The 11,718-nt window shown below is 43.7% G+C and overlaps 1 protein-coding gene across 1 annotated transcript in view; it reads right to left on the bottom strand.

The window, feature by feature from the left end:
- Window positions 1-342: 342 nt before the first annotated feature.
- tnrc6ba (trinucleotide repeat containing adaptor 6Ba) overlaps window positions 343-11,718 on the bottom strand; it is a 40,349-nt gene continuing 28,973 nt past the window's right edge. Inside the window, exons 18-22 of the mRNA XM_063220895.1 lie at window positions 7,471-7,563; window positions 6,673-6,897; window positions 5,511-5,578; window positions 4,266-4,405; window positions 343-3,918 (exon numbers count right to left, since the gene is read on the bottom strand). Coding sequence (XP_063076965.1) covers window positions 3,261-3,918; window positions 4,266-4,405; window positions 5,511-5,578; window positions 6,673-6,897; window positions 7,471-7,563 — 1,184 coding nt within the window. The 3' untranslated portion in view covers window positions 343-3,260. The remainder of the gene's footprint in view (window positions 3,919-4,265; window positions 4,406-5,510; window positions 5,579-6,672; window positions 6,898-7,470; window positions 7,564-11,718) is intronic.

Below are 11,718 nucleotides of genomic sequence, written 5' to 3'. Positions count from 1 at the left end.
TTATTTGATTTTGCAGAATGGGTAGGTTGAGGTCTTGAAAAAGCTACTCAATGCTTTGTATTGGTTCATCTAAAAGGATACATTTTTGCCTTAAAAATTAACTGTTATATGGGCTAGAGAACCTTATAGAGCTTAATTTTCTGTTTTCTACTGATTCAAAAGGCCCCAAACTCTTAAGATATAATCCATGCGTAAAGTACCATTGTAAAGCTTAATTCAATAATGCCCACAGTCCTACTTGCAGCCCATTTTCCTGCGTCTAGTCACATAATGTTAACCATCTGCAACTGGTGCGCAGGCGACACCAAAACATCTAATAAAACATCTGACACAGAGCCGATACACAATTGAATTCAACCTTTATTAATTGTCTTGTTCTTTGTTTAAATTACTTTCTTCTTCTTTGTAAAATCAGAAACCGAAACAAAAACAAAGAGGGAAAAAACCTGAACAGGAGTGATAAAGCCCACCTTAATTTAAAATAAAATGATAACACAACAACAAAACAATAAAACAATTGGTAACTTCTTTAAGTGTTTCTAAGACACCTCTCCAGCTCAGCTTGGTGTGTTTGGCATGTCTCAGTACGAATGCCTTCAGTTGGTTTTTCTTCTAAAAAATGTATTATTAATATCATCTTTATTATTATTATTGCAATTCAGACAATATATAAAACATAAAAGGCTGCTAAAACCACAACTTAAGAAATATTCATTAGTGCCAATGTTGTTGAACTTGTGGTCTTCACACGCACGCACGCACGCAACGCACGCACACAAGCGCACAGAACATTCAAAGCTTGTGCGCACTAACACGTGTTGAGCGCAGACATAAACGTCGAAACACCTGATGGAAGCTGTCACACACACATTTATTCGCCTCCACTGGCGAGATAATTCAGCAAGCAAACACACACACACAAACACACACACTCAATGGTCCTGCCCCCATCCCCATCCACCCTACCCCTACCTACCCTCCCCACAGCCAAACATAACCCTAACCTCCAACCCACCCTGCCCCAATGCCCCATTCACTAAACCGCCCATCCCTTCCCCAAACCCATCAGTGACAAAGGCAGAAATTTCCGTTCCAAATTTCCATCCAGACAAAAAAAAAACAATGAACTCTCCGCTTGACGCTTGTTCCACTTGTCATGCACACATACATAGGCAGAAGGGCACCTTATAGAGATACAGCTACACATCCTAAATGATCATAGTCTTTTTCATGACAAGCACACTTGATTGAGTACGAAATAAAAACAAACAAACAAACCAACAAACAAACAAAAAATACATACGAGGTCAGCATCTGATGGAAATATATAAGACATTTCTGGATGCCACTGTCCAAACACTGAAAACAAACAAACAAAAACAAACAAACCAGAAACAAAAAAGGACAACAACATACAGTTTTGATTATTATTTTTTTTCTTTTGTCAAACATTAGAACAGTGTGTCTTAGGAAGGACGCGAGTGTTTGGTATGTTCGTTGTATTTTTTTTTCTCCACGTTTTTTTTTTCTTGAGTAAAGAGAGAGCTGTAACATTATGAAATCATCCTGCAATGTAGCGTCCCAAACAAAAAAACAAAACAAAAATCATCACAGAACGACATCCAAATGATGCATATTGGTAGGCTATGTTTGTATAAGTGTGTGTGTTTGTGTCTTTTTTTTTCCTTTACAGTGCATGCCTGAGTGAGTGTCTCAGTATGCAGGGTAAAATTAATGTACTTGTCTACAGAAACTCAAGATTAAGGATTCATCCAGTTGAATCTTGCAAGTCCCAACTATTTCACTTTTTTTGTTTGTTTGTTGTCGGTTCAAGTCTTGATGCTGAAGTCTTCATTTAAGGGTAAAAGGTGTGCGTGTGTGCGTGTGTGTGTACATCTTTTGAGTATGGATGTGTGTCTGCATGTGGTCATGTGTGTAGGTTTGTGTTTGTAGGTGTGTTTTTGAATGAAAGTATATATATGTATATGTGTTTGTCAGTAATGCAATTAATCCCAACCAGCTGCGAACAATAGTTTGACAGTGTACACCTCTATGGCCAGTGTTTTACAAGATCTCCCTCTGAGAATTTTCACGTTTTTTTCTCCCGACTTTCTCCTCGTTTTTTTGTTCTCTTTGAGAAGAGGGATGACAGATTCTTTTTTTTCTTTTGAGGATGCATGTGTTGTCATTTTAAAGGATTACATTAGGATCTGTGATAGTAATAGTGACAATAATAGCAAGCTCTACTGTAACCTGTCGCGGCTGTTTTTGCTTCCTGACTGGAAAGTGTGTGTCCTTGAGTGCTTCATAGTGTGTGTGTGTGTGTGTTTGTGTGTAATAAAAATAATAACAATAAGAGTGACTGTTCGGTACAGCTGCACGATTCGAGTGCTTGCCACAGTGCATATGTCAATGTCTAGGCATGTGCGGGCAGATGTGCAAGTATGTGTACGTGTGGATGTGTGAATGTGTGAGTGTGTGGGTGTGTGCGCTGGCAGACTTTGTGTACCTGTAAGATGATCGACTGGAACTGAAAGTAAAGAGGTGTGTGTGTGTGTGTGTGTGTGTGTGTGTGTGTGTGTGTGTGTGTGTGTGTGTGTGTGTGTGTGTGTGTGTGTGTGTGTGTGTGTTAGGTGCTATTTGGTACTGGCACACTTGTGGAGTCTGTATGACCACTTTTCTCTGAATGTATGAAGAGTAGTATAGATGAAATTCAGTGGTGGGTGCTTGTATGTCTGTGTGTATCAGCAAATATCGTAGATGTCCGGATGCATGTATGCATTCAGTATAGATGGTGAGAGTCTGGGTGCATTTATGGTGAAAGGTTGTCAATAAGTTTGAACGTAGGTACATATATGCAAGTTTGAATGTGTGCATGTTTGTAACAATTCATGTCCGTTTGTATGCATGTCTATATCATGTTTGTAAGGTAATATGCCTGTATGTGTGTGCCTATACTGTATGTATGGTCCTTGAATATCTGCATGTATGTGTATGTATGCTTGTAAGGTTCAATGTCTGCATGTATGGCTGTGTGTGTGAAATGTATTATACGCATGTACTGTAGGTAGGTAGGTAGGAATACATGGGCGTGTATGCAAATATGTATATATATATATGTGCATGGATGTGTGTAAGTATTCGTATGCATGTATATGCGTGTGTGTGTGTGTGTGTGTGTGTGTGAGTGTGTGTGTGTGTGTGTGTGTGTGTGTGTGTGAGTGTGTGTGTGTGTGTGTGTGTTAAGTGGGATGTTTCAGTCAGATGGAGTCGGCTCCTCCTCCCAGCAGGTCTCCTGGCAACAGAGCGGCAGGGCTACTCATCTGGTGGCGGTCATCCATAGCGGGGGACCCCCACAGGCTGCTCCCCACCCCGACAGGGTACCCCGAGGGCATCCCTCCCCACAGCCCCTGGGCCCGACTGGGCTCCACCATCACTCCCCCCATGCCTACTCCTCCGCCGCCGACCACCCCAGCCCCGTTGCTCCACTGGGCAAAGACGCCCAGCCCCGCTGCCCCGTGGTTGGAGGCCGCAGAGGAGGAAGAGGCGTCCGGGGAGCTGCCTGTACCGTCCAAACTCTGCCAGCCGGTGGAGGGGGCGCCTACAGCCATACCGGCAACACCCGGGGCTCCGGCACCCACCACGCTAACGCCCACGGTTCCGTTGCCTCCGACCATGGATGATGACATGCCACCGTTGCCCCCAGCAGCCGAGCGTTCCGCTCCAGGGGGAACTCCCGCGGCCGAGGAGCCCGGAGCACCAGGAGACGTTGCGGTGCCTCCGGCGTTTCCGACGCCTCCGGCAGTTCCACCAGCAGCGGCGGCGGCAGCAGCAGCAGCCTGGGAATGTGCGAAGTAGCGAGCCACGTCCTCCTCGCTCACAAACTCCGCCAGGATGGTGGTGTTACCCAGGACACACCTGAGGAGCGCAGAGGGAAAAGGTCAGGGGGGCACCATCACATTACATTACTGTAATATCTTTACGTGCTCTTAAGTCAGTGGGTAACCCACGACGGCTCCCGTGGCAATCAGCATAAATTAGCATAATTAAAGTTCGAGCGAGCCCAACTTTTTGCCATGCCGTAGGTCCCCCGCTCACTGTGCCGGAATCCCGGCATGCGACAACGGCCGGACAGGTTTCATTGCAAATGAATTGAATTCGTCGGATCCGGCTCACGCAACGGATACAATCGACCAGTAAGCGTTAACCTCAAAGTACATCGAAATGATTAAGTAAACCTTTCCAAGGGGAAGGGGGGAACTCACATGTGCAGTGCGCTCTGGGCCTTGGCTGCTTCTTGCCGGGAGCTGTAGCGGATCAGAGCGCTGCCCTGGGTCAGGCCGAGGTGGAAGGTCAACAGCGGACCGTGCTGCATGCAGATAGTACGCAGGGTGGAGCCGTCAATCTGGAGGGGGGGACGAGGAGAGATTGTTTGTTTGTTTACATTTATGGCCAATTATGCAGCTGTGGCTATTTCATGGCCAGTACAGGTAACAAAATTCACTTCACATTAAAAATCAACAAAGATATAAATAATTGAATAAATATATCACATAAGTTTGGTCACATCAATATATTTTAAAAAGTTCAAAACCTTTAATGGTGGGACCTTCTTAAAAATAAAAAACATAGCGTTGTCTTCTTTCTTTTCCTTTTAAGGGCAGAGCAAGCTAGGATATGCTTAATTGAGATTTCCGCATAGATCACACAGGGGAGGTTCACTTGCAATTAGCAAAAAAGCATGAGTGAGTCTAGAGTGACCAATTCTACACCTTGTGTAATCGACTTGATCATGTCTGCATGAGAATGACTGAGTTATCAGCTGTTTCACAGAATTGCATACATCATGCAGCTTATTTCCAGCACAATTGTCTCATTCGGCTTGCCATTTGGGGACGAGGGGCGAGAGAGAGAGAGAGAGAGAGAGAGAGAGAGAGAGAGAGAGAGAGAGAGAGAGAGAGAGAGAGAGAGAGAGAGAGAGAGAGAGAGAGAGAGAGAGAGAGAGAGAGATTTAAAAATGTTCTTGATTTACAATAAGGTTGCTGTACAATCACATGGCGACTAGCCAAGGGCAAACCGTATACATTAAACAACAATTGGAATCATGTAAAAAAAAACGGTTGAAGTGCAATTCACTGTTCCAATACAAAGCACAAAGCGTTTTTGTAACACCACCTCACTTCAAAAGTGAGAGAGAAAATTAAGTGAAATAAAAAGAAATGAAACATGAGAAGTAAGAGAGAGATGGAGGGGAGAGGGAGAGAAAGACAAATAAAAAAATAATAAGAGAGAGAGACAGCAGGAGAAAGAGAGAAACAAAAAAGGAAATGGAGAGAAATGATCAGTAAAAAGGAAACAGAAGGGTGAGACAAAGAGGATGGAAATAAAATGAGGACAAGGAGAGAGAAGGAGAGAGAGAGAAGGAGAGAGAGAGAGAGAGAGAGAGAGAGAGAGAGAGAGAGAGAGAGAGAGAGAGAGAGAGAGGTGTATTTATGTGCATGTGTGCCTACCTGAGGGGTGAGGTTACTCAGCAGCAGCCAGCAGCTTCCCCTGGAGGTCCCATCGCTCCACGCCATACCTGCTACAGCACACGCACACAATCAGTTAGCACACACTACTGATGAACGGACCTCTAGGCTGACAGAGGTGCATGATACATGACCGATGCATTAATCAAATGTCTGTGAAGATTCTCATTCAACAACAAGTCTTTGGAAGCAGGAGAGACAAGACATCTTCAAGCTCCAACAAAACATCATCCAGTTGCCTACAACAACAACAACAACAACTCTTGACTTAACGGTGCACTGTGCAGGATGATGGCCAGAGTAGGTATCCTGAAACTATGCTGCTCATTGAAACTGTGCTGTCTATTGTCAACTTTGATCTTTTCATGAATATTTCTATGATCAAAGCACAGTAGGTTTTGCAGCTAAAAACGTCTATTTCTGGAAATTTTAAATGGAGAAGATCCACCTTTTCAAGTATGAAAAATGCTATTTTCTCTGTCATAATGAAAACTTAGAATTTGATGGTGGTGGAAAGTATTCATGAAAAAAGGTAACATTTGTGAATGGGCATCATTGATTCTGCAAATAAACTACTCAAAAAATATTACACAGTGCACCTTTAATCAAATATGGATGTGCCAAAGGGCTCTGAGGAACTACTGTAGGCGGACTGAGCACGAGAGAGCTCAGAGACTGGCTCTGGGGCCCATTTAGTGCATCGGCCAGGCTGAATATTTTAACAGGACAAGACTGCACAGGTCTGACTGCAATGCTCAGAGTTGGGAGAGCACAGGTGCGAAGGGTGTCAGTCAATAGGCTGTATAGAGTAGGCGTAGAGTGGGTCAGTGCAGTGATATGTGTGTTTCTATGTGTGTGTGCGCATGTGTGCGTGGATATGTGCAGTTGTGCAATGCATGCACACGTGTCTGTTTAGGAGAGTGGGTCAGTGCAAAGAGTTTGTCCTCAGGTGTGCGTACCTTAGACGTGTATGTGTGTGCACATGTGTATGTGTATTTATATACATGTACCTGTTCCTGTGTGCGTGTGTGCACATGTGTTGTGTTAGGGAGCATTACTGTGTGTGTGTGTGTGTGTGTGTGTGTGTGTGTGTGTGTGTGTGTGTGTGTGTGTGTGTGTGTGTACTCGCGCCAGGGAGCATTACCTTGTCCTCCGTATCTGGTGTCTTGGCTGCCGCCAGAGCCGCCGCCCCAACCACCAACTCGGGCCAATCGCGGGCTTCCTCCCGCCCACGGGGACACGGATGGCTGTTTCTGACTGGATAGTCCCGGTGGTGGGCGTGGCAGCTGAGGGCTGTTGCGGTTGGCCTTCCACTTGTGGCCAATGGGCTCGGGGGGCCAGCTGCCCTTGTTGTACTCTGTGTATTTAGCTGTGGGGAGACACGACACGCACAGGGGAGAAGGTCAACTGTGGTACATTCACTACACACTGTACTCTCTACTCTTATGTTACGTGCTCCTTCTCCTTCCATAGACACTCAGCTGCTTACGAGAGCTAGACCTCGAGGAAGAAGTATAAAGATAGAGCTAGAACACGGGCGTCTGAAACCGAAACCCGTTTGGAGACATAATGCAGAAAGGCCGAAGTTTGATGAAACATCAACTACTATCTCCCTTTCCAAAGCGGATGTTGAGGGGTGTTTTCTTAATTTCGAAAGCGTGGAATATGTCGGGGCCTACAGCTCAGTGGCTATTCCTCTAGCAGTTTGCTTTTGTTTTTGCAGTTTGTAGTGTCTGAGACATAGTACAGAGATCTGTGAAGTTGACTCCTGTGCTTTCCCAGACACAAAACTCCAGTCATTTGTTGTGTAGTCAATCACATTCTAGGAACACAAAATTGGCATCTCAAACAGGAACCATTATTCATACAAATATTGTTTAATTCAAGTAATGGTTTGTGGTAATTCAAGTTGACAACAAATACTTGTGACAACAGCCTGTACCTGGGTTGTGTGCGTTGTTGAGGGGGCTCTCAGAGGCACTGTAAGGCCAGGCACCGGGTGAAGGCAACAAGGTGTTCAGGGAGGGGTTGGATTCTGAAAGAGGGAGGGAGAGGGGGAGAGAGAGAGAGAGAAAGAGAGAGAGAGAGAGAGGGAGAGAGAGAGAGAGAGAGAGAGAGGGAGAGAGAGAGAGAGAGAGAGAGATAGAGAGAGTGAGAGAGAGAGAGAGAGAATGAGAGAGACAGAATAAAAGGTGGTGATTAATCAAGAGTTAATGGTGTGGCAGGCATCACTTGGTACTCAAATGAGACTCAAATGGCAAAACAGCTGACAATCATTGCTAAAAAGAAGGATCGTGAGCCTTCCTAACAGGAATGCATACTATGACTATTTAAGTGCTGAGAATGAAGGGTATCCTTCTGAAATTGAGACAGTGTTTTCTTGCTCCCGGTGAAAACCAGCGTGAACTTGTGTCACAAAATAGGTGTGAAGGAGGGGCAGGGGCACTGGGGCAGTGGGGCAGATGGCTCTCCCTTCCTGCGTTCCACCACCTCCGTCACAAAGTAACATTACGCCACAGAGGCTGGGCGGCATCAAAGGCAACCCAACCCCTGAATCGTCACCAACGTGATCTGCGGTCAGTGGTCCTCTCTCTCTCCCCCTGGCTCTGGTGAGAGAAGGGATGGACCGTTGAGGCTTCTCCTTTCCACCACTCCATCAGTTCCCAGTAACATTACCCCATACCAGCCTCTATCAGTACCAAGTAACATTACGCCATACCAGCCTCGTAAAAAAAAGAGAAAGTGAACCCTTCGAGCTGTGAGACGTTTTTAGCAGCCAGCAGCACCAGCGCTACCCAAACCATGTTGTCCCTCATTAGTTGCACTTGCAGTTTCAAGTGCAAAGAGACCGTTTTAGTCAATGTTTTCATGCTCTGAAATTTTCCACACTTTCCAACACAGGGGAACAAGTTTGAGAGAGGCATTAGTAGAGCGATGGAGTGCTACCCTAGTAACCACCCGAGACATTTTCAGCAGCCGACACCCATAGCAAAGACAGCTAAATACATGCTGTCTATCAGTTAGTTGATGCTCGATGTCATTGAGGCTGTGTGTGTGTGTGTGTGTGTGTGTGGGTGATTCTCACGAAACGCGCAACAAAGGTGTTTTGACAACCATTTTTTCAAAATGCTTTTTTGATTGAATTTCTTTTTGAATCAGTTACATCAAAGTGTACAGTTACTAAGCACAATAATATCAACTTACCTGAAAACTATTTAAAACACATTTTTTTACGTTTTATAGGTCCATGTCTGCTGAAATGCTCATTACCGCAATTTTTTTCTTTCATGAAATGTATTAGGAAACTTAATTGTTCTTGCAGTTTTGTTCATTGAATATTGATAGTTGTACTAGGGGCTACATAAAACACTCAAAAAAGTTTTTTTTTCTTATTATTGTAGTTTAAGAATTTTACCATTTTACCTCATTACCGCAATAGGATCATTTGTTTTCCTCTTTAATTTTAGAATACATCCGTGAAAACCTACAATTTCGGTCTGAAAATATACTGAAGTGAAAGAAACATGAAAGGTACTGTGTTCATAAAAAATATATGTGAATAGAGTTTTCCTTTAGTACTTTTTTTTTACAATTAAGTGCTCATTTCGGTAATGAGGGATATGTTTCGGTAATGAGAATGAGTTTTCGGTAATGAGAATAAGGAGAAATAAATTGAACTAAAGCCAAATATTAGTAAATTATGTGATTTGTTATTATTATTAGCACAACGACAGAGCCTCCAGGGCAGAACTAATCGAATGACACCTAATAAGCTGATAAATATATTCTATATAAACCATTCATTAAGCTACTGAAGGATATTGGGATTCAAGACTTAACCCAGCCAAAGACCATAAGAGACCATAGGTTAGTGTGGGGAACCTGTCTCGAGGGCCGTTTGTGGCCCTTACGGCCGTTTAATCAGGCCCCCGATATAAATTTAATGTTATGCAGCCTCAAGTGAAATATTACATATTTTGTAAAGGAATCTTAGAAAATACTTTTGCAATACAATTGAGTTATATTCAGTGGAACTAGAGAAGGTGGGTCTGTTTTAAAGGTGTCTGACTTCAATATAGGCCTAAAGTGCAGGAGGAAATCCTGGTTTGTGTTCTTAGTACGGCTCTCTGAGAACTTTTACGGCCCTCAGATGAATTTGAAGAGGCCCCTTGAATGAAAAAGGTTCCCCACCCCTCCAGTAGGCACCAAAGTAACATCATAGTATAAGGGGTGAAGGCCAAGGGATTGCACTCTGAAGTTATAGTTAGTCCATCATCAAAACACCGGAGGGTAGCCACCTGATGACCTCAATGAAGCGCATACATCCCACTCCTCATCCCCACCCTGAATATGACACAACTCGCCACGGATCTCTCCAGCCAAAAATCTATAGTGGACCAGAAATCTAAATCTGTCATGAGAAGGAAAATCATGTCGCAGTGCGAGGTCGTGCACTGGACTTTTTTTCTGACTCGGTGTGCACCGGCAACTAGGACGTAGGTAGAAGGAACAGGAGATGACTAAAGTAGCTTGTATGGTATGTGGGTTCGGTACACCTCGGCTTTCGGTACAGTATCATCGTAATACTGTCCGGACCAAAGCCGGAATTCACTATGAACGTTATGTGTGTTATGAAATATCACTGAACACCTCTAACTGCTTGAGTTGCACATTGCACATCAATGGCAGTCATAGGTTAGGGCATCAGACTCCCGATTCCCGACCCGCCAGGTTGGTGGAGGGAGTAATTAACCAGTGATCTCCGCCATCCTCCTCCATGACTGAGGTACCCTGAGCATGGTGCTCCCATTTGGGCGCTATTGGGGATGAGGCATAAATGCGGGTGAGGCATGAATGCCATTCTGTTGTGTGCAGTGTGCAGTGTTCATGTGTGTGCTGTGGAGTGCTGGATCACAATGCCAATGGGAGTTGTAGTTTCCCAAGTGGCCTTTCACTTCATTCACATTTTTGAAAAAGAAAAAATGTTGTTTTTCAGGACAATATCAGACATGCCCATAATTAGTATAGGGTGCATGAAACACAAAATTAAAACGTTGCAAAATCCTGCTCTTTCTCTTTGCAGTATTGTTCCTTTGCACTACCCTTAACTTCCTTGGTCATTTTTCTAGCATGTTTGATACTTGTCAAAGGGTGGCACAATAGACTTGGAAATTTGAATTGCTGTGAATGGGCATTTTGATTCAGCTAGGCCCTATATCAGTGCAAAGTGCATTTTGAGGCTGTTTTGATCCAGTTGCCTTTCCACTTACCCAGGACATCAAGAACCCACAGCATAACTAAAAGACTAAAAAAGGTACATGGGTGTTTGAGCATGGCTAAAGGATCAGAGTATGGGGGCTGAAAAACCTTGCTAAAGGCTGCAAACAAACATGCATGAGGAATTTTCTAATTTTGGGGAAAAGTGTAAAGGCAACTAGAGCATTGCTCTTAATAATTCTTCTTACTAGTTTTGATTGAAATATTCTAAAAACTAACTTCTCACTGAATTCGCTATAAAGGCCTATTCACTGCTATTTCAAATGCCAAGCCTTTTGTGCCACCTTTAACAATGATCAAAATTGGATCCAAACCAAAAATTTTTGGAAGGAAGTTCAAGTTAGTAAAAAAGATAAATACTCAAACCCACTACAATTGAGGGTATGACAACCAAACACAGGAAGCAAAAAAATCTGTCAATTTCTGGAAAATCGACTCACTTGAAGTGAGTCGATTTTGTCTCCAAACTTGTTCCCTTTTTGGCCATCTACGCAATCTGACAACTTCACTGCGAGTGCTGGCTTCATTGTTTGCAATTGCCTTGGCTTTGGGTGACATCACCAGGCAGTTCGATTATTTTTTGCATCAAAAGACACATTTCGAGGGTGGAAACAGCCAGAATATTGATTCATGGGTTGGGTATATGAGCAAGAATTAAGTTGTGACTTGCTACTCTCAATGAACTCTCACAACAGGGTTTCTGGCCCATAGTCGATTATTGTTCTTCCAAGGCTGGGAAAAAATGTAAATGTCACCACAACATTAGCCAGAAAGGATGAGAACAGAAAAATGGTCTATGAACAAGACCTGTATGACCACTCAATTTAGCCTATGTAATGTATAGGGAGATGATCACCTTTACAGACAACCCCCATTAGATGAAGGAGCTATTGCAGATGTTAGGCATTTACTT

Source organism: Engraulis encrasicolus, chromosome 17 (assembly GCF_034702125.1).
Source record: "Engraulis encrasicolus isolate BLACKSEA-1 chromosome 17, IST_EnEncr_1.0, whole genome shotgun sequence".
NCBI classification, from domain to species: domain Eukaryota; kingdom Metazoa; phylum Chordata; class Actinopteri; order Clupeiformes; family Engraulidae; genus Engraulis; species Engraulis encrasicolus.
This window is presented reverse-complemented; position numbering and strand designations above follow the sequence as displayed.